This window comes from Pelodiscus sinensis, chromosome 16 (assembly GCF_052426305.1).
Source record: "Pelodiscus sinensis isolate ZL-2025 chromosome 16, ASM5242630v1, whole genome shotgun sequence".
NCBI lineage: Eukaryota > Metazoa > Chordata > Testudines > Trionychidae > Pelodiscus > Pelodiscus sinensis.
The window spans coordinates 6677242-6704070 of NC_143067.1; the positions used below are offsets into that span (position 1 = coordinate 6677242).

The 26829-nt window shown below is 54.5% G+C and overlaps 2 protein-coding genes across 2 annotated transcripts in view; both read left to right on the forward strand.

Annotated features, from left to right (window-relative positions):
* The window catches only part of FAT2 (FAT atypical cadherin 2), an 89427-nt gene extending 82198 nt beyond the window's left edge, over positions 1 to 7229 (forward strand). Inside the window, exons 23-24 of the mRNA XM_075900583.2 lie at positions 3665 to 4251; positions 5351 to 7229. Of these exons, the coding sequence (XP_075756698.2) occupies positions 3665 to 4251; positions 5351 to 5844 (1081 nt within the window). The 3' untranslated portion in view covers positions 5845 to 7229. The remainder of the gene's footprint in view (positions 1 to 3664; positions 4252 to 5350) is intronic.
* Positions 7230 to 12865: 5636 nt separating this feature from the next.
* On the forward strand, positions 12866 to 25087 carry LOC102445396 (melatonin receptor type 1A-like). The gene is made up of 2 exons (XM_006138256.5): positions 12866 to 14172; positions 19668 to 25087. Exons 1-2 carry the CDS (start codon positions 13989 to 13991, stop codon positions 20450 to 20452), a joined length of 969 nt encoding a protein of 322 aa, XP_006138318.3. The 5' UTR covers positions 12866 to 13988; the 3' UTR covers positions 20453 to 25087.
* Positions 25088 to 26829: the final 1742 nt, after the last annotated feature.

Sequence of the window (26829 nt, forward strand, 5' to 3'; positions counted from 1 at the left end):
AACAAGGAGAGACCGGCTTACGCCCTGGAATGCAAGGCTTAGTGTCCCTTCCCACAGTCGTGTGGTTATTCATTCTGATCATTCTGGATAATCTGCACAGCCACACGAGGGCAGGGTCAGCAGACACGCTGAGCACGGACAGCGCCGAAAGAGCTAACACGGCTCCCAACGTTGATTCCACCCTCCGCGTCAGCAGTGAGACGGTTACGCCTGCTGTAACCCCCCGTCCCACGCGGGGCTCCGGGCTGCCCCACCGCATGGCCGGAAAGAGCCCGGCGCAAATGGACTGGCAAGCGGAGCTAGCACCGCTCTGCTGCCTTTGAAACCGGCCCAGCGGGTAGACGGGCCTGGTGGGTGAATATTAAACGAGCCCCTCTGTTTGGGGGGGGGGGAATATACAAGTGATCACCAGGGGGCGCTGCTGTACCTGGAACAACCAGCCTGTCGAGTCAGGCAAGGCGGGGGAGGTAGTATCTTATATCTTACTAACAGAACACCTCGATGGGATCATGAGCTGTCGTGGGCACAGCCCACTTCTCCAGATGACCGGAGTGTTGGATGTCTAGAACCAACATATATAAATAAATGTTGGTCCTAGACAGCCAACACTCCAGTGGGCTGTGCCCATGAAAGCTCATGATACCATCTGTGGCGGCGCATGGGGGTTCCCCCGCCTCCTGCACCCCCGTAATGGCACGAACAGACTCCACCAGCCAGTGGAATAGAGGGAGTTTATTGCTTCTCCAGATACAGCACAGCACAGATGTAATCCGGTTACTGGGCCAGGCCTAGGATGCCTCAACCCCCCTTGAGATGGGGGAGACCGGGCCCCTAAATCCCAGCCCTTTGCTTAGGCTGCCTCCTCCATGATTCCAGGCAGATCCTCAAACTCTCTTCCAGCCCTGCCCCCCAGCCAGGTGCTGGTCTCCGCCCTCCTTCCTTTGTCCCTTCCTGGGAGGCTGAGCCGGGTGTCTGGGTTAATCCACATTTGGGAGAGTCAGTGAGAATCTCCCATCGCAGCGCAGGGGGACCCCGGGTCTCAGACAGCCCCCCACTACACCCGACCATCGACATGTTTTGTGAGTCTATGAAGTGCTACCAGACTATTGGTTGTTTTTTCAGTTTCTCTTTTCTGGGGTGTCTGCTGGTGAGAGGCGCAGGTTTTGGAGCCACGCGCTTCGGCAGGTCTGGGAAAGGTGCCCTGAGTGTCAGAGTAACAGACAAGGTGGAACAGATTAGTTTAGCATAAGCAGGTGACCTGAAAGGGTGTGTGAATGTCTCCCTTAGATAAATCTTTACACACAGGAAGGCCGGGACAGAAAGCTGGAAAAGAAAAGAAAAGGTGGCAGAGTGTTTGCTACTGGATGGGACCCCTAATCCAACGTTAGGGGCCCTGGAGGCGTTCTGAGTTCTAGAATCATTTCAACGGTTCTGGGGTTCCCATTCTAGTCAGCAAAGAGGAGAGCGTCCGGGCTTTCCATGGGGGTGGAAAAGCAAACTCAGTAGTTCAGGCTTGATTCCTCGGACTTTTCATCAAATCTCTACATGCCGAAGGGCTGGGCTTTACGAGAGCATCTAGAAACCACCCTTGTGTGAAAGCTACTCCGGACGCTCCCCAGATGTTTGCTTCCCCTGGGGAGTCAGCCCCATCGGAGGCAGATTCTCAGAGGTGATTCCCTCTCCTGACTCAGCAAAGACTTCAAGGCTGTGTCTAGACTGGCAAGTTTTTCCGCAAAATCATCTGATTTTGTGGAAAAACTTGCCAGCGATCTACACTGGCCACTTGAATTTCCGGAAAAGCACTGACGATCTCATGTAAAATCATCAATGCTTTTCCGGAAATACTATGCTGCTCCTGTTCGAGCAAAAGTCTTTTTCCAAAAGACTTTTGTGCAAAAGGGCCAGTGTAAACAGTATAGTACTGTTTTCCGCAAAAAAGCCCCGATAGCGAAAATGGCGATCGGGGCTTTTTTTTTTTGCGGAAAACCATGTCTAGATTGGCCACGGATGCTTTTCCGCAAAAAGTGCTTTTGCGGAAAAGCATCCTGCCAATCTAGACGTGCTTTTCCGAAAATGCATTAAAAGCATTTCCGGAAAATCATGCCAGTGCAGACGTAGCCCCAGAGTAGAGAGAGTTTCCAAGCACCCAATTTCCCCCAGCAAGTGAGGGGCGTACTGGAGAATCTTCCTCTGCCTTTGGAAAGAGGAGTTTTCTCTCTTGGGCTGTGTCCAGACTCAGGGGTTTTTTCGAAAAAAGTAGCCTTTTTTCGAAAAAAAACTTCACCTGCGTCTAGACTGCAGCCACATTCTTTCGAAATTAAATCGAAAGAACGCAGCTTTTCTTTCGACGGCGGTAAACCTAATTCCACGAGGAAGAACGCCTTTTTTCGAAAGTGCTCTTTCGAAAGAAGGTGTTCTTGAAAGCAAACAGGGCTTTTTAGAAAGAGAGCATCCAGACTCACTTGCTGCTTTCTTTCGAAAAAGCGGCTTGCTTTTTCGAAAGTTCCGCGTGCAGTCTAGACACTCTCTTTCGAAAGAGGCTTGCAGTCTAGACATAGCCTTGGTCTCTGGCATGACAGGGATCTGGCTTCTGTCTCGGGGTGCGGTTAAATGTACCGAATGGCTGAAGGAGGCAGAGGCATTCTCAGGGTTGCCTGGGTGACATGACAGGGATCAAGTGCATCACCTACAGAAAACCAGGGAGAAGGAACCACATGGGAGTCAGTGCTACCATGAAGGGACTAACAATTGGATAAAGCAGCTGCTCCAGACCAAACGTACAGATTGAACCTCCAGTCCAGAACTCTGTGGTGTTAGTGATGTTAGTGAGCTGCAAGTCCACTTATCGTGGGTGTGGCCAAGTTTCGCACGGTCCCATAAAGTGTGTTTACAGCCCCCAGTCCTGGCTCTCGGGGTTCCTTGCTGCTATTTAGCTCTAATTTACCCCTATGTGTCCTCGAAGAGCCCAGCAAGCTGTAGAAGCGTGCGTCATGCTGCTAGAAAATATTGATTTCCCATGGTTCAGCAAATTCTCTGCTTTGGCCCCAGTCAGGTCTCAAGGGCACCGGACTACAGAGATTCAACCTGTACCACAAATGTGGGTATAAAATAAGTGGGAGTGGCTGGGCTCGGAGTTTGCCTTTATAAGCCGGCCTGCCCCACCCCACAACCCTCCCGCTAGCTGGAGGGACAGGAGGAGAGGCAGCTCTGCTTCTAGTCCCTGAAAACTCCCGTAATTTATTGCCACGGATGCATCCCTGTGGGCCCCTCCTCACCTTCCCCACACCACGCCGGGGAACGGCTCATTCAGAAATAAAGCTCCCGGCCACACTCGAGAACTTGGGAGCGCAATGGATAGAAATCCCCTGCTGACAAGACTGTGTCTCCTGAAGGGAAGCTGCTTCCTGGCTAGCGAGCAACCGAGGCCGGGCAGAGTTTGGTGCTAGCAGGCGCTGGGGCTCTGAGAACGGAGTTGTGTGGAGGGATGGGGCTGGAAAGCTAGGACACCCCCCAGCCCCGGCTCTCCTCCCAGCATACAAGGGACTCCCCTTGAGTAGGAACACGGGTAGCTTGGCTTTCCAGAGGAGCCGCCGCCCTGCTTTGGCGGGGAGGAGCTTCGTGAGGTGTCCCCAGCCGTGACAGTATCTCCCTTCCCCGCCTGCAGGTGCGAGAAGGTGGCTGAGGAGTGCCAGGACAACCCCTGCCGGAACGCGGGGCGCTGCATGCAGGCCGGCGGCTCTATCCACTGCATCTGCACGGGGGACTACGAGGGGGCCTTCTGCACGCAGCGGCTCGTGACCCCCGACATCGCCCCCGCCAAGTGGGGGATGGGCCCGGTGGAGATCGGCGTGATCGTCGCCGGGGTGTTGGGCCTGGTCATCCTGGTGGCGGCTTTCGCCTTCGTCCGCAAGCGCTACTGCCGCCCGGCCAAGGCTCACAAGCCGGTGGCCAGCGAGGACCCGGACCTGCTCTCCAAGAGCGAGTTCTCCAAGAGCGTGGGCGTGGCCACGCACGCCCCGCCCCCCATCGAGCTCAACGTCCTCAGCAACGGCCCGCACGGCCACCCGGCCCGGGGCACGCCGGAGCAGCGCAAGCCTGTGCCCGCCGCCGAGTTCGTCACCTTCGGCGCGGGCCACGCCCAGAAACCGCGGGGCACCATCGTGTGCAGCGTGGCCCCCCACCTCCCGGCTGCCCCACCCTCCAACGCTGACGAGTCCTTCCTCAAGAGCTCCTGGGCCAGGGAGCAGATGGGTCAGTGCTCCTCCCTCGCGCGCCCCTCCCTCCTGCCAGGGATGGGTCCCCAAGGCCGCCAGGCTTGGGAAAGGCCGTTGGCACTGGCAAGAGCCGGCGTAGTGTGGACAGGTGCTGTCCAAGCCAGTGCCACAGCTCTACCCACACAGTTCAGTGCCTCCTGCTACACCCGCAACCCTGCTAGCATCCCTCAGGCCTAACTGGCTACACCTTCACCCCTCACCACCAGCTACACCCAGCTGTCCTCCACCCGCAACCCTGCCAGCACCCCCCAGTCCTAACCTGCTGCACCTTTCACCCCTCACCACCAGCTACACCCGGCTATCCTCCACCCGCAACCCTGCCAGAACCCACCAGTCCTAACCTGCTGCACCTTTCACCCCTCACCACCAGCTACACCCGGCTATCCTCCACCCGCAACCCTGCCAGCACCCCTCGGTCCTAACCTGCTGCACCTTTCACCCCTCACCACCAGCTACACCCGGCTATCCTCCACCCGCAACCCTGCCAGCACCCCTCGGTCCTAACCTGCTGCACCTTTCACCCCCACCACCAGCTACACCTGGCTATTCCCTCCACACATAACCCTGCCAACACCCCTCACACCTGACCAGATATACCCCACAACCTCCCCATTGTCCTGCCAATACTTCGCACTCCCAACCTGCTACCCCCCTCCCACATCACCTCACCATCTACCCCCACCCACCCACCCACCCACACACACACTGCCCTGCCAATCCCCCTCACTCCTGACTGGCTACATCCTCTCACACGTGACTAGCTACCCCCCACTATCCCCTACTGCTCTGCCAACACCCCTCACTCCCGACTTGCTACACCCCTCTTTTCTACTTGGTCTCTCTTCCATTCTCTGCTCTATACCCAGGTTTGGATGGCTGGCGAGGGAGGGCAAGGGGTAGGGAGGAAGAAGGGAGGAAGAGCTCTTGGGTGGCTAGGTGTACACATAGTATACTTGATTCTGCCTCTGGCCAGGGGTCAGTGAGATGTCCTCGAGGCCCCTTCCTGCCCTGCTTGCTCTGACCCTAGGGAAGCCTGGCTGTAGACAGCTGTTAACCTGGTTCTGATTTCATTCCAGTCTACCCAGCAGAAACCACCTACTGGCCGCCCAGGTACCGACCATCGGACGTGCAGGACCATCCCCTCTACGACATCATTCAAGGCCCTCCCTTGCCTCCTCCCCCCCACGTAGACTCCGAACCAGCTGGGCTTTACGGTGGCTTTCCCTTCCCGCTGGACCAAAGCAACAAACGGGCCCCCATCCCTCCACGCTACAGCAACCAGAACTTGGAGGACTTCCTGCCAGCCGGCCCCGTGGACCTGCCGGCCTCTCAGTGCCAGAACGAATACACGGCCATCAGCTACTACCCTGCACAGCTGCTGCAGAGCGAGGGGACCTCCTGCCCCCCGGACGCCGGCTGCAAACGGGTGAGCATGCGTCTCAGCGTGGCCCAGCCGTCCTACGCGGACTGCGAGCCTGGCCTCAGGGCCCTGCCTGCCCCGCCCCCAAACTACGAGGGCTCGGACATGGTGGAAAGTGACTATGGGAGCTGCGAGGAGGTGATGTTTTAATGGGGGCGCGTGCTTGGAACAAGAAGGCAGCCGCTCGAGCTGTGACTGGAACGTGTCCAGAGGGAGACGTAACCGGGGTTTGCTCCCCTCCCGGCTGGGACGGACAACTCTCCCATGAACAGCTTCCCCGCGCACAGCCGGGCTGTAATACACCACGGACCCTTCTCCCGGCGTCCTGTACGGCGCCCCTGCTGTGCTCCAGGGAATGGCTCTCTGTGGCACTTGCCTTTGTGGTTCGTGCTCAGCGAAGGGAGTTCCCCTGGCTCCAGCAGTCAGCCATGAAGGCACCACGTCACCCTGCCCCAGGCCGGAGCCTGGCATGGGGAGAGAGGACCACAGAACTTTGGGACAATCCGTTGCCAGGGTAGCAGAAGGTGGGCCTGGATTGGTTACTCACTGTAACCCAGGGAGACGTGAGCCATGCCTCTGATGAGGGGCAGCGAGGATTCTCTTGCACCTGGCTCCAAGGACTAATGGTGGGCTAATCCTTCTCTGAGCAGAATTTTGACGACAGCCCGCCCCACCGTGCCGTCCATCCTCCGGGCTGGCGCCTCTCGTGGCCGTGAGCAAGACGCGGGAATCTAACTGTTACGTTAGTTCATGTCTGGGCTGGTCTCCCTGCAGCTGTAAAGAGCCCAGAGAAAGGTTCCTTTCTGAGGAGACACGGAGCAAAGAATTCTGCCTCTCTTACCTACCTCAGGGGCTGGAACAGTTCTTATAATGGGGGTGCTGAGAGCTCCTGAATCCAGCTGGAAAGCCTGTATATCATGGAAACCATCTCAGGCAAGGGAGTTCTACAGCACACCCCTAGTTCTAGCAGCTATCACAGGTAGCTGGAAGGAGAAGGCACAAGATATCCAGACAGGCCCAGAATTCAGAGCAGGTGTTTGATTGGACAGTTACTTCCGTCCCTTCCCATCTGGAAATCTGCCAGGCTCCATGTGCACCGCAAGTATTACCCGTTGTCCACCCACATCTACAGCAGCCCTCCTGCTGGGGGACACGGCTCCGCTGTCATCAAATGAGGGCTTGTGGGTATAGACGGGACCTTGGGGTTCTCGGGCCCAGGGACTCCTGTCTCCGAAAGGCCTACTGACAGCAGCTCCTGATGTGCAATGAACCACAGACATATGAATGCAAGTCCTGTGCGTGTGTGTGTGTCCGTGTGTATTTGTGCAGCTGTGAATATACACACCACAGCCGGGGAGGAGACTGTGCACTGGTCCCTCCCAGGTCCCCTCCCAGAGAGACACGGCGATGGAACGAGGATTTCTGAGGGGGTTCGCCTGGCTCGCGGAACGGATGGTTTCTCTGGGAGTTTTTCATCTTTGGTTGTGTGCTTGGTTTCTGAACGCAATTAAAAAGAGAGGAGGGTTTTATTATTATTATTTTAGTGGAAAATGAACTGGGGCTTCTTTGTCAACGGCAGGCAGCTGCCCGGCTCTGCAGAGAGAGAGGCATGGGGTGCACAATTCGGAGCTGGATGCCCTACATTCCAGGTGCCATCAGCGTCTGTCTCTTAATTCACCCCTTTCTAAAAGACAAGAGGCCCCCTGCAAATGTTGGCGCGGGCGCTGTTTCAGATTCAAACACCCTCCAGGTCTGGAGGTCTTTGGATCCACGGATTTGGGCCCCGGCTTTAGATCCAAGACAATGAGGGCAGGGGAGTTGGGAGCAGCCTGCCCTAGGCTCAGGAACAAAACTCCAGATTCCCTGCATGTCTTCCTAGCGATGGGCTGGAGAGGTCCCAGTTGTACGAGGGGAGTGGCCAGGACTCACGCCCTTGGCAAACCCCCACTTCAGAGCAGAGCGATTTTCCAGGAAATGAGCAATTTCAGACAAGACTCCCCTTTCATTTCACTCACCCAGCGCCGTCCATCGGGCTTATGGGGCCCTAGACAGTACTGTACTGGTAAACTAGCGCCCCATGCCCGATGGCAGCCCAGGATGGGGAATGACGATTTTTGTTAGAGGTGCGATTTTATTATCTTCAGCAACACACTAATGAAATCGGTGAAAGCAAATTGTGAGCCAAGATCCTGTCAACTCCCCCCATAAAATCAGAAATAGGCTTGGAGCTGGCAAATGCCTGTGAAAAGGCTCCATTCCCGCTCGAATGGCTCTTTCCCAGGTCAGTGTCTGCTCATCGCGCTGGCTGGTTTTTCCCTTCTATGTGAACTAGCTCCTCTCCGGAGGAAGCAGAGCTACACACCCGGGGTAGGGTTCTATGCCTGGCTCCTGAGGCGTTTTGTGACCTTTTCGCAGGGCTGCCAGATTCCTCCGCTCTCTGGCCAGGTTGGGCTTTTCCTACCATGGTTACTACCGTGACCTGCCTGCAAAGCCAGGGCACGTGATGTGAGAGCCGGGCGCGCCCCGTGCGACCCATCCCAGCACTGCTGCGGCGCCGTCGGCCAATCCCACACATTGTAGGGACGCCTGCGCAGGGAAGCAAAACTGCCCCGTCCCAGGAGACCGGCTTGGCTCTGACAATCGTGCGGCCCGTTGAGATGAAGGAGGGACACTCGTGCGGCCACTCACTAGCCTAGGCAGCCCCTCCCGGCCTTCCATCCTGTCAGTGACCATTGGTCACCACCGAAGCGCGTTATTCCCTCTATCGCAACGGCAACCAAAGGGTTGGACTGGAAACATCCGCAGTGGCGCGCTGGGGCAGTGGCGCTGGGGGGTGTCCCTCAAGCCAGCCAGGAAGCGTGTGCAGAAACGTGCACCAGAGCCCTGGCAGACTGCGAGGACGGGAAGGTGAACTCCCACCCCAGGCTCCTGTGGGGCCCCCTGCGGAGTTAGTGGGTGCCGGGCCCGGCCGGGGCGGGTCTGCATGGATGGAGGGAGACCATCTGGGCCCACACTGCAGCAGGAGTAAGGTCTCTGGTGCCGTGAAAACCAAACCCGCCTGATGCGCTTCCCGGATTCCCGCAAACGGCTGTTTTTTTGGGGGCTTCCCTGTCCAGAAGGCCTGGCTCAGATGTGGGTCACCACAAGCAGGCAGACCAGCAGGACGAGGGGGGAAGGGCTCCTCGCTGCGCCCCTAGGCAGCACAACAGGTTTGGGGTGGTGTGAGCCGGCCCTGCAGCCCCATGGGATTGCCTCAGCTGCAGGAGAACACCCCCGGGGGACGCGACCGCCAGGAACAGCGACGCTGAGACTTACGAACGGCTCCACCCAGCGTCCAGCCCCCTCCGGAGCGCTCTAGAGCCTGTGGCATGGCTGAGGGGTGCCAGTTCTCAGCTCCCCACCCAAAGGGGCAGGACTTCCCGGAACCTGGGTCACATGTGGGGGGGGGGGCAGGGCAGGGATGTCAGCTCAAAATCGCCACCAGGGGGAACAGTCCCCCCCGGGGGTGAGCACACGCACAGGAGGGCAGAGTGTGGGGCTGGGAGGTGCCCCATCCTCTACCCCCCCCAGGTTAGTCTGCCAATCACCCATTCCCAGTGCCCCTCTGTCCACTCCCTCACCTCAGCCCCCACTCCCTCCCCCGATCCCTCTGCCCCACTGGGAAGAAGCCATGTGTCTACATTTTCCACCCAAAGCCACAGATTACATTCCCCCCCAAAATAAAATGGCCAAGCCTGACTCACCAATGGCAGCATTCCCCAGCCACTCCCTCCCAAACGTCGTTTGTCTTGGATACGGGAGGGGGGTTGGGATCAATGTACCTGTAGCTACGTTAACAGAAGCGTGAATTCGCAGCCAGACACCTCAAGGCGGTTTGGGTCTCATCCACTCACCAGTGCCTCACTGTACCAGTACATGGCAACAGACGGAAAGCAGTTGTGGGGGGATGGACTGTAACTTGGGAACCCCTCAGTCAAATAAGCCCCAAGTTGGCAAGCCAACCCTACGGCACATCCCCATGAAGCACACCAAATTTCAAAGCCACCCGCCTCCCCATTCCGACGGTAGAGTAGCCCTGACAAGCGGCAAGTTATAAAGCAGAAGGTGTGCCGGGTATAGGCGTTCTCAGGCTAGGTTCCTGTGTTTACACATCTGTGCAGGAAGGAGGGGACGTTTTCTCAAGTACTTTTCTCAGTTTGGGTCCCCCAAAGATTTAGGGGGTCTCCACACACCCCACTGGCAAAACTCAACAGCTTGAGACCTTTGGGACCCGCATCGTATCCATAGTTTGATCTCTCGCTCTGCACAAGCAAAACCCCAAAACCCCACCAGCGGAGGGCAACCAAAATGATTAGGGGCTGGAGCATATGACCTACGAGGAGAGGCTGAGGGAGTTGGGTCTGTTTAGTCTGCAGAAGAGAAGAGTGAGGGGAGATTTGAGAGCAGCCTTCAACTTCCTGAAGGGAGGTTCCAAAGAGGATGGAGAGAGGCTGTTCTCAGTAGTGATGGTTGGCAGAACAAGGAGCAATGTCTCAAGTTGCGGTGGGAGAGGTCCAGGTTGGATATTAGGAAAAACAATTTCACTAGGAGGGTGATGAAGCGCTGGGCTGGTTCCCTAGGGAAGTAGTGGAGTCTCCATCCCTAGAGGTGTTTAAGTCTCGGCTTGACAAAGCCCTGGCCGGGTTGATTTAGTCGGGATTGGTCCTGCCTAGAGCAGGGGGCTGGACTTGATGACCTTCTGAGGTCTCTTCCAGCTCTATGGTTCTATGATTCATGTAGCCAGCGCTTCCCGGTACAGAGAGGAGACACTGAATTGTATCAGAGTCAGGTCTGAATGAGTCACACGGGGCAGGGGCAGAGGGGGCTGAAGGAGATGGTCTTGGTAGGAAAAAATCAAAGTACCCCCCCTTTCCATCCCCTCAGCGTGTTGAAAATGGGCTTGGTGTGGGGGTGGACAGCCACTTTCGTTCCTCCCTTTCTGAAAGGCCAGGCAAGAGAAGTTCAGCGTGAGAGACCAGCCTGCCCCTTCCCGAGGGAGGGACTCTTGAAGTAGGGGGGGAGGGGAGGAATTCTCTGTTCTTCAAAAAGATTCCCTTCCGGGGCCTTCCCAGAATGGTCTGAGAGGAGAACGGGGGTCGTCCGTGTCCCCCACCAACACCAGAACGAAGGGAGGTTCTAGCCACAAGGTCCATGGGCTCTGGGGGCTGTTTGAGGGGCAGATGTCCCTAGATCCCGATGGGCAAGTTCCCATTGTGCAGAGCCGAGGTCGAGGCTGCATTCACTCTTACCGGCTTGGGCATGGAAGAGGCAGTGGGGCAGGCCTCCAGTGGCCCTATCTCCAGCCCTTCCACCACACAGAATGTCTGCCTAACAAAGGCCACGTGGCAGGGATCCAGAAGAGGGGACCCTATTTCCCGGAGGTGGCCGACCCCAAAGCCAGAGGGCAGCCAAGCGGGCAGGGTCCTTTCTGCACATCGATCCTGCTTTGGGATTGTTCCCTCTGCCTGTGAAGGCCCTGAAGCTCCATCACCTTCAGCGAGGGTCTGCAGAGGGTGGCCACGGTGACGGGACCCCCAAAACGCAGGAGAAATGGTTCAATGCTGGACGTTCAGAAAGGGATGGGGGGAGGGGCTCCTCGTGGATCACAAGCTAAGTCTGAGTCACAGTGTGACACTGTTGGGGGGGGGAGGGAAAGCAAACATCATTCCGGGTGGCATTCACAGCAGTGTTGTGAGCAAGACACGAGAGGCGATTCTTCCGCTCTATGCTGCGCTGATTAGGCTTCAGCTGGAGTTGTGTGTCCAGTTCTGGGCAGCACATTTCAGGAAAGAGGTGGAGAAGTTGGAGAAAGTCCAGAGAAAAGCAACTAAACTGGTCTAGAAAACCTGGCGGAGGGAGACTCTGGCACAGTGCTGGGGGGGAGGGAGGGGGAAGCCTGCTTTGGCAGTGTGGTGTGGAAGTTGGCCCTGGCTAGAAGAGCAGAGAGAGGGAGAAACTGGTGGAAGAGAACAAGAGCAGCCATATTGGGTCAGACCAAAGGTCCATCTAGCCCAGTGTCCTGTCTGCTGACAGTGGCCAATGCCAGATGCTCCAGAGGGAGTGAATCAAACAGGCAATGATCAAGCAATCTCTCTACTGCCATCCATCTCCACCCTCTGACAAACAGAGGCCAGGTACACCATCCCTACCCATCCTGGCTAATAAGCATTGATGGACCTAATCTGCATGAATTTGGCTGGTTCTTTTTTGAATCCTGTTAATGTCCTGGTCTTCACAACATCCCCTGGCAAGGAGTTCCACAGGTTGACTGTGCCCACATTTAGAAAAACTTCCTTGTGTTTGTTTTAAACCTGCTACCCATTCATTTCATTGAGTGGCCCCTAGTTCTTACCTTATGGGAACAAATACACAACTTTTCCTTATTCACTTTCTCCATAGCTTTCATAGACCTCTGTCATATCCCCCCAGTCTCCTCTTTTCTAAGCTGAAAAGTTCCCAGTCTTTTTAATCTCGTTTCATATGGCACCCAGTCCAAACCTCTCATCATTTTTATGGCCCTTTTCTGAACTTTTTCCAATGCTGAGAGATCTTTTTTTGAGAGGAGGAGACCACATCTCCACACAGGATTCAAGATGTGGGCGTCCCATGGTTCTATATAGAGGAGATCAGATATTCTCTCTCTTATTCTCTATCCCTTTTTTAAGGATTCTTAACATCGGGTTAGTTTTTTTGGACAGCTGCTGCACACAGAGTGGATGTTTTCAGAGAACTCACCACAAGGACTCCAAGAGCAACCTGAGGATCCTGGGGCGGGGTTTCTCTGACCAAGCCGCCAGGCTGGCACCGACAGGGTGGAGGTAAAGTGGAGGCCCCACAAGGTGCCAGAGCCAGGTAGCCTGCCTGGGAGGGCAGAGCGCTGGGACAAGTTGGTGCCATGGCTCCTTCCTTCCCCCGCATCCTGCGCGCCCCCTGCGCTTGGGGATGCTTGGCTTGTCTGGCGCGCCCCCTGCGCTTGGGGATGCTTGGCTTGTCTGGCGCGCCCCCTGCGCTTGGGGATGCTTGGCTTGTCTGGCGCGCCCCCTGCGCTTAGGGATGCTTGGCTTGTCTGGCGCGCCCCCTGCGCTTGGGGATGCTTGGCTTGTCTGGCGCGCCCCCTGCGCTTGGGGATGCTTGGCTTATCTGGCAGCGCCGCTGCTCCCGGCCCCGGGCAGGGAGGAGTTAACAGTCCCTCGCCGGAGCGAGCGGCGCTCGGAGAAGGGCAGGTTAGCCTATAAATGCGCCAAGGAGCCGAGGCGGCAGCGGAGGCTGCTTCGGAGAGACTGGGGGGGCACGGGGCTCCGCTGGCCCGGAGCGGCAGGTCTGAGCGCTCCCCCTGCGGCTGGGAGAGCGGATGGAGGGGCCGAGGCCAAAGAGCGAACAGTCACCAGGCGCCGCGGCGAGCAAGAAGGGGAAGCGGAGGCGCACGGCAGCGCTCAGGCGGGGGAAACGCAGCGCACGGGCAGCCTGACGCACGGCTCGGGGCGCACGGGGCCGGTCCTGCCGCGGGCTGCAAAGTTTCTCCCCGCCCCTGGGGAAGGGGAGCGCGAGCCCCGGCTGCCCAGGGACGGAGCTGAATGGAGCCCCTGGGATGAACCGGCTGGGAAGCGCATTTGCGAGGCTGGAGCGGCGCCCGGGGTCCCCCGGGACCGGGCGCTCGGCCCTCAGAGCGCGCCGCTGGGAAGGAGGCGCCTCCTCGCGCTGAGCTGGGAGCTGCTCCCAGCTCCGAGCGCTGCCCGTGGGGGCTCCCCAGCCAGCGCCACAGAGCCCCCTTGACGTGGGTGGGGAGCAGCCCTCGTGCGCCCCACGGAGCAGCCCCAGCGCTGGGGAGAGGGGGACACGCGTGAGCGCAATTCGCAGCTCCCCTCCCCAGTGCGAATCCCGGGAGGAAGGCGAGAGAAAAGTGACCCTGTTCCCCCGGAGGAGGGAGAGAGCCAACTTCTAAGAACCTGCCCCTCCAGGGGCCCCTTCGCCATGCCTGGTGCTTTGAGTGGCCACACCCACCCCTTGGCTTCCTGGAGCTCTGACCTCTTGGCCTCTGGCGGATTTGAACCTGGGACCTCTGGTGCTAGGCACCTCTACCGTTGAGCTAAAAGCCAGCTGCTCATCACCCCGGCTGTAGAGGTCTCTGGTTCTTAACTAAGTGCCGCTGTATGGGACAGTGACCCACACTAGGTGTGTGGGTTACATAAGCTGCTATCCCTGCCGCTGAGGCCTCTGCTCTGTTCCGCCCTGCCTGGCAGGGTAGATGCCAGAGGATGGAGGAGGCCGGTCCTCTGCTGAAGAACCTGTCTGCTGGCTCGGGAAGGCAGGACGGGCTTTACCCCTCCGGGATGGTGACCACGCTGGCTGTCATCCTCATCGTCACCATCGCGGTGGACATCCTGGGCAACCTCCTGGTGATCCTCTCCGTCTTCAGGAACAAGAACCTGAGAAAAGCAGGTACTGGCCTTGCTAGGACGCGGGGGACCTGGCAGGAGCAGCTCTTCGCTCTCCGCAGGGCTCAGGGCCAGCTGCATCCCAGAGCTAGCAGGATCCACTTGCGTGTGGGGCTGCAGGGTGTGGGGCTGCCTAGGAGGGTAAAGTTCTCCCATCCTACCCAGCTGGGGTTCCAGGCACGTTTCTAGTAGTGGCTGCAAACCAGGCCCTGGAAAGGCGAGTCCCCCAGGCTCCCCAGGGGAAATGCCACTGTCCACACAGATCCAGGTCGCTGGGTCCTGACTTCCACACCCAAGACACATTGCACCTGGGCCACCTAGGCTAGTGAGTAGGCCTCCTCCATCTCAGTGAGCTGCAAGATTGTCGAACCAAGCCAGTCTCCGGGAATAGAGACATTTTGCTCCCTGCACTTGCGTCCCTAGAGTTTGCGGGGTGTGCCGATTGCACGCACGCAGAGCGCTGCTACGGCTCAGAGGGAGCGTGCGGCTCTCTCAGCCAGCGCTGCGTGCAGCCAGCCGGCGCCTCACTTCGCGTGCCCTGGCTTTACGTGCCTGTCACAACAGTTATACCGGTGGGGAAAAAACCTATGTGAATGGAAACCAGCAGAATCCGGGGGCCCTGCACATGGCCAATGGCAAACAAAATGCCTGGCGAGCCGCACACCGAACCTCGATGGGCCACAGGATGCCCCCCACTGGCTTATAGAGCCACGGCCGAGACTTTCCAAAGTGACTAGTGATTTTGGCCACTTGCCTTGGAACGCCCTAAAAAAGGGCCCAATTGTTCAGAATGTGGGGACTCGGTGCTTTTGAAAGCCCCTTTGAAGGTGTCTCAGCTGGGGGCAGCCTCAAAACTGAAACACCCCAAATCACTTGTCACTTCTGAAAACCTTGACCCCAATTCCCCCAGCTGGCTTCAGCGCTCATCACCCTCCTCTCCAGGGGAATTCTGGCCAACTTCCCTGTGGGGTTTGGAGTCTTTCTTAGCTCAGTGATGGTGTTTGGAGGACTGCCCCTGCGAGCTTCTCGGAGGCTTTTGTAAAGTGCCAGGGGAGAACAGGGCACAAAATGAATGGTACGAATTAAACAGCTATCTCCCATTTGCACAGGCTGATACAGGCAGCAGCTACAATTCAGCTGTTTTGAGTTGTGGTCTGCTCTGTGCACTATGAAAGTTATCAGAAATTCACAGCTTTAGGCTGTTTCTACTGTAACACAGCAGAGACTTTTGCTGGCAAATGAAATTTAATGTGGATAAATGTAAAATAATGCACATTGGAAAAAATAACCCCAACTGTACATATAATATGATGGGGGCTAATTTCGCTACAGCTAATCAGGAAAGAGATCTTGGCGTCATCATGGATAGTTCTTTGAAGATGTCCACGCAGTTTGCAGCAGTAGTCAAAAAAGCAAACAGGATGTTAGGAATCATTAAAAAAGGAATAGAGAATAGGACGGAGAATATCTTATTGCCCTTGTATAAATCCATGGTACGCCCACATCTTGAGAACTGTGTACAGATGTGGTCTCCTCAACTCAAAAGATACACTGGCATTAGAAAAGGTTCAGAGAAGGGCAACTAAAATGATGAGGGGTTTGGAACGGGTCCCATTTGAGGAGAGATTAAAGAGACTGGGACTTTGCAGCTTGGAAAAGAGGAGACGAAGGGGGGATATGATAGAGGTCTATAAAATCATGAGTGGTGGGGAGAAAGTGAATAAGGAAAAGTTATTTACTTGTTCCCATAATATAAGAACTAGGGGCCAACAAATGAAATGAATGGGCAGCAGGTTTAAAACAAATAAAAGGAAGTTCTTCTTCACACCGCGCATAGTCAACCTGTGGAACTCCTTGCTTGAGGAGGTTGTGAAGGGTAGGACTATAACAGGGTTTAAAAGAGAACTGGATACATTCATGGAGGTTAAGTCCATTAATGGCTATTAACCAGGACTGGTAAGGAAAGGTGTCCCCAGCCTCTGTTTGTCAGAGGGTGGAGATGGATGGCAGGAGAGAGATCGCTTGATCATTACCTGTTTGATTCACTCCCTCTGAGGCATCTGGCATTGGCCACTGTCGGCAGACAGGCTACTGGGCTGGATGGACCTTTGGTCTGACCCAGTGTGGCCATTCTTATGTTCTTATCTTACGCTTTGCTTGCAAGCCCTGCAAAGCTCTTCTTATCAGAGGAACCTCATGATATATAAGTCTATAAGGAGCCACAGGACTACTCATTGGTTTTAAAGTTTCCGACTAACACCTCTGAGCCTTTTAAACGCAGCTAGAAGGTTTTTCGTGTTCCCTGGCCTGTAGTAAACCCAGGTTTCAAGCCAAGGTCTTGGAGGCTAATTATTAGTGATCATCTCTGGAAAGCACATCAGTCGTGTCACGTAAGAGTCATGGGTCCGGCTGCAGCACTGGATCCCAAAGCATTTTACAAATAGCAGCTCACTGAGTCTGACCCACAATGCCCAAAGGAAATGGTTGTAAGTTGGGGAAACTGAGGCACAACAAGGGCATCTGCTAGGTTTGGGGGGGTCTAACAGGAGACAGAGTGGGCCTGATTTACAGAGGTGCTAAGTAGCCACAAACCCCAGTGACCTCTATGGGGTCACTGGCCATGCCTCTTAGAGCAGGCTGCCTTTTCCCCACCCCCAGAATGGAGGGACCACAGGGCAGCCACTTTCGAAATCTCGGGTCTGCAAGACAAAAGCCAGGAGTGGAACCCAGGCGCCCAGTCCTGTTCTATGACGGCTGGCCATGCCTCCATTTCTAGGGGCCACCCCCTGGTCGCTCCCTCGCTGTGCAGGGCCAATGGGGTCCTTTGGACTTCCCGCTCTTTGCATCGGGATGCCCTGCTCCAGGGCGACAGAACTGCATTGGCATGACCAATCCCGCAAGGGCAGAGAGCCTGCCCAAGGTCAGTCCGCTATGCCAGCATTGGAGCACAGGCGGTGTCCGGGGACGGACCCCCAGCGTCCTGGCATTCGGACTTCACTGCAGGGAAAAGCCGAAAGGGAGGAGGGGCTAGGAGAGCAGACAGAGGACTCCGATAGACTCCTGCGCCCCTGCCCGGCCCTTCGGGGGGAAGCTCCTAAGCGCTGCTTCGCGTCTGCTGCCTGTACAGTCGCGGCCTAACTGCTAAGCCCATAGCCGGGCCGGAGCGGTGCCATCGAGAGCCAGGTTTGATCTGGCCCTGCAGAGCCGAGACACCTCAAAAGGAGGCCGAGAAGCGCAAAGGCAGGACCATGGCTGTCAGCACAGGCGGACGGATTTTAAACTCTAGAGCCCATCCTAGCAGACGAGCGTCTCCAACCCCCTACCCCGGGCAGGAGTGGCCAGTTCCACAGCCCTGCTGGAGCAGAGCCAGGCTAGGGCCACGGAGCGCAGCCAGCTCCAACGGAGCCGGTGCATTCAACGCAGCGGCTCCCATCTGCGTCGGCCTCGGCTACGCGCCTTGGCTGTGTTTGCTCTCCCCGGAGACGTGGTGTAAAGCCCTGGCCTGCGCTCTCGGTCGCAAGCAGGGCAGGGGCCAAGCCGAGAACAGGATGAGGGAGGGAGGGGACAAATCTAGTCAGCCTTGGAAGCTCCCTGCCTCTTCCCTCCCGCAGTTCCATGGCCCTTTCTGCCTTTCACCCGAGGCCGAATTCTCAGCACCACCCCTTCCCGTTCCCCCAAAGCTGCTCCAAAGAGGGAAAAATCCCCCATCTCTCCTCAGGGGAAGGAAGAAAAATCCCCTACGTGAAAAAACACTGAGGAGCTAGGGCAGGGTGGGCAATCATTCTTTTACCAACGGCCACTTCAGACATTTGTGAAGTGCTCCAGAAGGGGCGGGGCCTCCGGTTGAAGGGGCGGGGCCTCACGTTGAAGGGGCGGGGCCTCACGTTGAAGGGGCGGGGCCAGGATACTTCCCTGCTTCCCCACCCACAGGCTATGATTGCTCTGGTTGTGGGGGAGCACGTGAAGTCTTTGCTCCTTCCCCTAAGTTTCCCCTAGGTGCCCATGCCCTGGGGGTGGGAGACTTTGTGTGCTCCCCCTTCTGCTCCCAGGCCAATCAGGTCTGGGGGAGCACGTGAAGTCTCCTCCCATCCTGCCAGGAGCAGGTGGTGCTTGTAAGCGCCGCACACTCCCCAGGCAGATTGGGAGTCCTCTTTCTCCTCTTTGGGGGTGTGAATTCCCATCAGCTCTGCAGAGAGCACTTCCCTGCAGGCCAAAGAACTGCAACACAGCCCTCCGGCTTCCCTTCCCCGGGGCAGCAGCGCCGCTCGCTCGGCGGAAGTGGGCGCCGGGGGATTTCACGAATCCAGGGGGAGGTCCAAGTCAAAACGCTGCCCGCAAAGGCAGTCTGGCGCTGGGAGTGTCGCAGCTCATGCCGATGGAGAGTCTGCATCTCAGACTTGGCCCAAAGTTCTCTTACTTCAATGGAAATGAGCGAGTCGCGATTACTCACAAGAGTCCGTACCCAGGGAGGCCCAGGGTAGATGCCCGGCTCTCCCACAGATGTTTTGTGCAACTTTGGGCAAATCACTCCCTGCCCAATTTTCAAAAGTGGGTTTCATTTTTGAAAAAAAAAAATTTTTTTTGCCACTAGCCCATCTGGACCTCAGCCCCTACCTGTACTAATAGCACCGCCCTGCCTCCTAAGGGCGTGGGAGGAGAAATCTATTAGATGGATACTCAACGGCAATATAATTTAAATAGCGGAAGGCTCCCGTTAGGGAGTCAAGGATCCATTGTGCTAGAGGTGGTACAAACAGAATAAGATGGTTTCTGCCCCAGAGCGCCACACATTTAAGATAGTGACAAGAAGACGCCATAAGAACTAGGGGTCACCACATGAAATTAATAGGTAGCAGGTTTAAAACAAACACAAGGAAGTTTTTCTTCACGCAGCGCACAGCCAACCTGTGGAACTCCTTGCCAGAGGATGTTGTGAAGGCCAGGACTTTAACAGGGTTCCAAAAAGAGTTAGATTAATTCATGGAGGACAGGTCCATCCATGGCTACAAGCCAGGATGGGTAGGAATGGTGTCTCTAGCCTCTGTCAGAAGTTGGCAATGGATGACAGGAGAGGGATCACATGTTGATTCCCTGTTTCTGTTCACTCCCTCCAGGGCATCTGGCATTGGCCACTGTCGGCAGACAGGATACTGGGCTAGATGGAGCTTTGCTCTGACCCAGTGTGGCCGTTCTTATGTTCTTAAGGGGATAAACAGACGAATAGGGATGGGGGCACAAGGCAGCAGTGAAAAGACGTGGTCGTGATAGTTAAAGTGGCCCTAGAGTGATGCATGAGCCAGAAGAAAATCCAGCTCCCTCCCCCAGAGCCGCCCCTGCCATGCAAAGAGAAGTAACAAGACCGTAAAGCAAGCGGAGGCCTGTGGAACAGGCACAGGAACCGATCTATTTTGCAAGGAGGTCTTGGTTTCCTGGACATTGTTGCATTCCCATCCTGGGTTCTTCTAACGGGGTTTTTTCTGTGTGTGCTACCCTCCCCAGGCAATGCCTTTGTGGTGAGCTTGGCCGTTGCAGACTTGCTCGTGGCTTTTTACCCCTACCCCCTCGTCCTGATGGCGATTTTCCACGACGGCTGGGTGATGGGGAACCTTCACTGCCAGGTCAGCGGCTTCCTGATGGGCATCAGCGTGATCGGCTCCATCTTCAACATCACGGGCATCGCCATCAACCGCTACTGCTACATCTGCCACAGCCTGAAGTACCACAAGCTGTTCTCGGGCACCAACACCGTGTGCTACGTGGGGCTGGTCTGGGCGCTCACCTTGCTGGCCATCGTGCCCAACCTCTTTGTGGGGTCCCTGCAGTACGACCCGCGGGTGTACTCCTGCACTTTCGCCCAGTCCGTCAGCACCCTCTACACCATCGCCGTGGTGGTGATCCACTTCTTCCTGCCCATCACCATCGTCAGCTACTGCTACCTGAAGATCTGGGTGCTGGTCCTCCAGGTGCGCCGGAGGGTCAAGCCGGACCTGCAGCCGAGAATCAAGTCTCACGATTTCTGGAACTTCCTGACCATGTTCATGGTCTTTGTGCTCTTTGCTGTGTGCTGGGCGCCGTTAAACTTCATCGGCTTCGCCGTGGCGCTCGAGCCCACGCTGGGATCTTCCATACCCGAATGGCTCTTCACCGCCAGCTACTTCATGGCCTACTTCAACAGCTGTCTGAACGCTGTGGTGTATGGGGCCATGAACCGCAACTTCAGGAAAGAGTACAAGAGAATCATCCTGACTCTGTTGCAACTGGCTTACCGGAGTGAGGGTGACTAAAACCAGAGCACTGAGCCGGGAGGGACGAGGCGGTCAGATTTGACAGCGTTTACACTCGGCCCCTGCTGCCCTTTTCGGAACAGTGACGCTCCGCGGAGGACACAGCTCCATACATAAGCTGTCTGTAACAAGAACACAGCTCACCTTGCAACCGGCTGTCCTCTTAGACTGGCAGGAGGTTCGCAAACAGCCCCTCCTCCCATGGCGTGGTCTCCCCGGCGTCAGTTGGTAGCTGTGCTGAAAACACCCAGGGCCATGTGATTCACAGTGAATCATTTATTCAGCGAACTGTCCACGAGCATCTCCGAAAGTTCTCTAATTTGCCTGTTATTCACCAACTAATTCTCTGTATCTCCAAAATGTTTGAGAGCAGCTGGCTGAGTGTTGGATACCCAAAATTCAGCCGGTTTTGTCTGGACCCATGGAATAGCTGCTGTTCTGTGATTGGATGACGTTTCCTGTGCGAACCCTCACCTCTGTCATTTAGGATCCGTCTTCCCTAAATCGTCTCCAATAGCCACTCTTTGTTATAGCAGCAAACTTGTGTTGGCGACAAGGTTACCCCAGAAGGAAAGCAGAAGGGGGTGCTGACTTAGCCAATGGGGATTCAGTGTGTTTGTGGTGTGGCCGCGGGGTGGGGAGTCAGACGGGACTGTCAGCCAGTAGGGAGAACAGAAGGTTTATTAGTTGACAGGGACATGGCGTAGAACAGACTTGTCAGCACAAAAACCAGAAGCAATCAGCACCGTCCATCTTGGGAAGGGGAGGTTCAGAGCCAAGGGCCCCGATTCACCATCCTAAGCCAGCGAGACTCACTCACACACACCCAGCAACCCAGTTCCCTCTGTAGCCAGCCCCGCCTCTGGCCTTCATCCAGCTTTCCAGATAAAAGGTGTCACCTGGTTACACCTCCCTCCCAGGCTCAGGTTACACAAAGCATCCACCTTTGTGTACAGGCAGGAGGCTGTCACACAGAAATTCCCATCCCCATCTAGCTATTGGTGGAGTGCCCTGAGAAACTGAGGCACACACAACGGGATTACTACACGACAGCAGAAATCCTATGTAACCCAACAAAGAGAACAGAGCGAATCCAATCCCCACTTCTTCACGAACGGTGGGGTTTTCCAGAAACTCTCGAAGGAGACAGATGCCTCCAAAAGTCCCAGCTTCTGTGAAAATACACAAAAATGGTGGCATGTTGTAAGTCCCACGATTCCCTTGAATGAGCTGAGGTGGCGAAAGGAAAACCTGTCACCAGACGCCTTAAATCCACATCCGAAGACGACAATCATCAGCCGGACGTGGCTGCTTCTCCACTGAAAAACCATCGCAGCGGGAAGGCGAAACCACCAAAACGAGGCTGCATCTCGGCGTCTGAAGATAAATCCACAAGGACAAGTCCTGTGCCAATGCCAGCGGCTCAGAGAGAGTGTTACCCCAGAAAGACATTGCACCTCGAGTGAGACCAAGCCTGCAGGCGCCTGACGAGCTATTTAGAGCGCACGGGTGAAGATTGTTCCCATGCGGAGAGGAAACCAATTTCTCTCGTTGGGTATTTAATTCAAGAGATAATTTGGCCTAGAGCAGCGGTTTGCAAACTATGGGTCGTGACCCAGCACCGGGTCATGGAATGTCGGGCTGTGACGGCGCGTTGGGGGTCCCCCGTCTCCTGCACCCCGAAATGGCACAAACAGACTGCACCAGCCAGTGGAATTGAGGGTGGTTTATTGCTCCTCCAGGATACAGCATAGCACAGATGTAATCTGGTTACAGGAACTGGGGCTCAGAGGCCTCAGTGCTCCCCTTGAGATAGGGGAATCCCAGCCCCCTCCCCAGCTCCTTCTCCCCTGCTTTCCAGACAGGAACTAACTCTACCTCTCCCAGCCCTGCCCCCAGCCAGGGCAGCATTCCACCTCCCTTTGTTTCTCCCCATGGGGGGTAGGCTGGTTCAACCGGTATGGTACCTTTGCATAATAAGGTTTTCCCTGATGGGTCTTGCTCCAGACAGCAGAGGTCACCACAGCCCAGCAAGTACCCCCACGACGTCACACAGGCCCTGGGTCTCGTGGCTGCAGGGGGGGAAGGTGAGCAGCAGGGGGCGCTAAGGCAGCTCCCTGCCTGGCCTGGCACCGCAGACTGCGCTGCACCCCAGAAGCGGCCGGCAGCAGGCCCCCTCCTGGGTGTGTGTGTGGGAGAGCGCACAGGGCTCCGTGCACTGCCCCTGCCCTGAGCGCTAGCTCCGCACTCGATTGGCTGGGAACCTGCTGCGGCTGCTTCTGCAGGAGCCAGGAGAGGCAGGAAGCTGCCTTAGTCCCCCCGCTGCACTGCTGCCCAGGTAAGCCTCTCCTGCCCCACCCAACACCAGAGCCCCCTCCCACACCCCAAAGCTCCTCCTCCGCCCCACCCCAGAGCCCGCATTCCCGTCAAATTATGTTGGGTCGCAGCATCCATACTTTTCTTCAACTGGGTCACGAGAAAAAAAAACATTTAAAAACCACTGGCCTAGAGGAAAGAGAGTTGGGCCCAGACCTTTAAGGTATTTAGGATTCTAACTTCCATTCATTTCAGAAGAGGACTTGGGCCTCTGTCCCGCGTGGCCCTGATCGGCAGTGGTTCTGTGGACGTGCATTGGACAGATTGTGGGACAGAGATGTGAATAAGGAGGGGTAGCTTAGTGGTTTGAGCATTCGCCTGCTACACACAGGGTGGTGAGTTCTATCCCTGAGGGGGTCATTTAGGGATCTGGGGCAAATCTTGTCAGGGATGGTATTTGGTCCTGCTGTGCAGGTAGGGGACTGGACTAGATGATCTCTCAAGGTCCTGTCCAGCTCTATGAGATCTACACTATCTCCATATATTGAAGGAAGATGGAGCCACCACTTAGATTTTTCAGCAAGTCAGACCAGCCATAAGAAAATCATTCCCTGGTCTTCCTTGCATACGCAACACCTAACCCATGTTGCAGGCTATTTTCCTTTGATCCCTGGAGATGTTCTGGTCTGGTAACCTCGGCATGTAAAGTATAAGTTGGCTTTTGTGTATGGCCATTAAGGAAGACATGAAAATATGTTTTAAATCAGTGATACTCAGACTGAGCCTCAAAGGGCTCTTTCATGGATGGTCGATGGCTCTTTGCAGCACATGATATCATAGAAAATACTAGGACTGGAAGGGACCTCGAGAGGTCATCGAGTCCAGTCCGCTGCCCTCATGGCAGGACCAAGTACTGACTAGACCATCCCTGATAGACATTTATCTAACCTGCTCTTAAATATCTCCAGAGACGGGGATTCCCCAACCTCCCTGGGCAATTTATTCCAGTGTTTGACTACCCTGACAGTTAGGAACTTTTTCCTAATGTCCAACCTAAACCTCCCTTGCTGCAATTTAATCCCATTGCTTCTTGTTCTATCCTCAGAGGCCAAGATGAACAAGTTTTCTCCCTTCTCCTTATGACACCCTTTTAGATACCTGAAAACGGCTATCACGTCGCCCCTCAATCTTCTCTTTTCTAAACTAAACAAACCCAATTCTTTCAGCCTTCCTTGATAGGGCATGTTCTCTAGACCTTTAATCATTCTTGTTGCTCTTCTCTGGACCCTCTCCAATTTCTCCATTTTTTATTAAAGCGCCGTGTGAGTTAATTATTACTCAAAGTTATTAACCAATCTGGATGCTTTTAACCAATTGTAGTTTATAAAATAATACCAGCTGGTCAGTAATTTTGCTGTGAGAATGATATGCACACACACTAAATCTTGTCCCTGTCACACTGTTTAAATATGAATCAATAGTAAATGAAACAATGAATTCACACGGAAGTAGCCCCTTTGGGTAATGTCGATTGCTAATTTGGCTCCTGAACCACTGTGGTCTGAGTATAACTGTTTTAAAGGAAGGTTTCTAAGGATACGTCGATAATGTACTATGAGTGGGATTTTGAAATGAGCCTAAATTACTTATGTTTCTAAATCTTATGGACTTTCAATGCAACTTAAGAGTGGATTTTTCAAAAGCACCTCTCTATACAATGTATACAGAAAGAGAGAGATTGATTACGAGCATTTTGTCTCCCTTGATAGACATGAAAGAGAAAAAGAATCAATGTTTTTTTCCTCCCAACATGCAATCATTTGTTTAATGAGGTTCTTTTCACCTAGGTGCAAAAGCCAATACAATACCCACTTGAAAAGCTTTGCTGTGGATTCAGTCCGATCTGATTCACTTGCACATCCTTCGTTGCTCTGAAAGAGCAGAAAGATCACTAGTCTCACAATGGGCGGGGAATCTCCCGTATGCGCTCCCTGCCCCTAAATAAACACGATGTTTCCTGAATGGCTACAGAATTTTTATGGCAACAGCACTGACAAGGCAACAACAACCAAAAAAAAATTATTTTTTTTTAACTTTTTAAGTCGTAGCACATGGTATTAAAGCAGTGTGTGATTTAATTATTATTCAAAGTTGTTAACCAGTCCGGATGTTGGAAACCCATTGTAGTTTATAAAATAATACAACTTGGTCAGTAATTTTGCAGTGAGAATTATGTATGCACATACACGCACGCGCGCACACACACACACACTAAATAATTTAAGTCGCTGCACATGCCATTAAAGCAAAATTACTCTATTCCATCGTTGCATTATGACAAACTGGAAAGGAATGTCTTTGGGATCCTAAAAATCCACTACCCCATTCCCCAAAATAAGTAAATCCGTACCACGCCACCAAAAACCTTACGGCGCAACAATTCCTCTGTTTGATTACAAAAGGCAACAGTGATGGTCTCTGATCCAGGACTGGCCAAGCGGTTTCCAGCCAAGCTGTTTTGACAGACCACTGGGGCATGGCGTTTTCACAGACATGTCTGTCTGCTTGCCAGAGAAAATTCTGTCAAATCCAGCATGCAAAAAGATTTTGATTAAAACCAAAACTTTAAAGTTGAGTCTTTTAACCAAAAGGGAGGGAAAATCCAATTTTCCCATGATACCCTCCCTAAAAATGCCTTTTCTCTGAGTAGCTCTAATTGTTCCCATTAAAAACACCAGACCAGATCTAATTGCTACAGAAAGGTTACCTTGTGAGACAGATTCCTAGAGAAGCTGTGAGCTCACATGGACACAGCTATTTGCTTTTTTGTCAGGACCCGAGTTTGACAGACCTTGGGGAGGTTACTGTGTCTTCCATTCAGTACAGAAACCTCTAATTTGTGCTAAAAATAACGGCCTTCGTGTGCTTTATTTCATCTGGCTTTGAATATTTTATGCCTCCGTTTCTCAGACCCCGAGGGGAAGGCTCACCCATGCCAAAGGGGAATGAACAATGCGAATCTTTTATTCAGACCCACCTTTTCAGCTGGGAAGATTAGGCTTAACAGATGCTTTCTCCAAAAAGCCTGAACATGGCAGGAAAAAAACTTGATTAAGAAAACAAACAAACAAACAAACAAACAAACAAGGAGACAAAAGTTGTTGGGCCAAAAAAAAAAAAAAAAAGCAGGTCACTGTGCCTTTAAGAATCCCCGCGCTTCTCACTTCCCCTCACCCCGCCAGACTTCCATCCAGGACGAACAGAAAATACCAGACATTTTACATGTCCGGTATTTTCTGTTTTTTTACTGGACAGGGGGACAGAAAAAACGGACTGTCCGGGTGAAAACCAAACACCTGGCAACCCTAGGGAGGATCCCAAAGCACTTTAAAAACGGATGCATGAAAGATGCATAGGGGTCACTTCTCCAGTCACAGAAACGCCGCCTCTTGTAACCGTGCACCGCTCCACTACTCAAAGATGTGGGGCACGAGATAAGACCAAGGATTGTGGCCAAGGAATCTACAGCCAAAATATAATTCCAGAGATTGTGCTGGCGAGGACACTCCAAAGGCATTAAGGAGTCTCTAATGATTCCCAGTCATGCCAGCCATCAGGCTTGCATCTCATCCCAGTTCACAAAAAAGTCTGCATCCGCGGTGTTACACCAGGGATGAGTTTGCCCTGATCGCCAGTAACTTTTAATTTTCACTTACCCCAGCACTGAAGAGACAGTTTCCAAAGGGCTCCGTCCAAAGTCTAAAACTCCCATCAATAACAGAGCAAGGAACCCTGTTCCCCACATTTACCGTACACGTGCCCAATCATCACATCAGTGCTCTGCTCTAAGAAAGGCCCTTCACTTCCACAGACCCCAGAAATGTGTCTAAAACCTACTGTGCACATTCAACAAGGCCACTGGACCTCGGGCGCAGCAAAGAAAGCTTGCAGTACGTGCTCCGCTGCTTTGGATCGTTGGATCAGCAGCTGCTGAAACCTGCTGTAAATCCACCACTGAAGCCACATTTGTGAACGAGTTTGCAGCAGGACAATCCAGGACA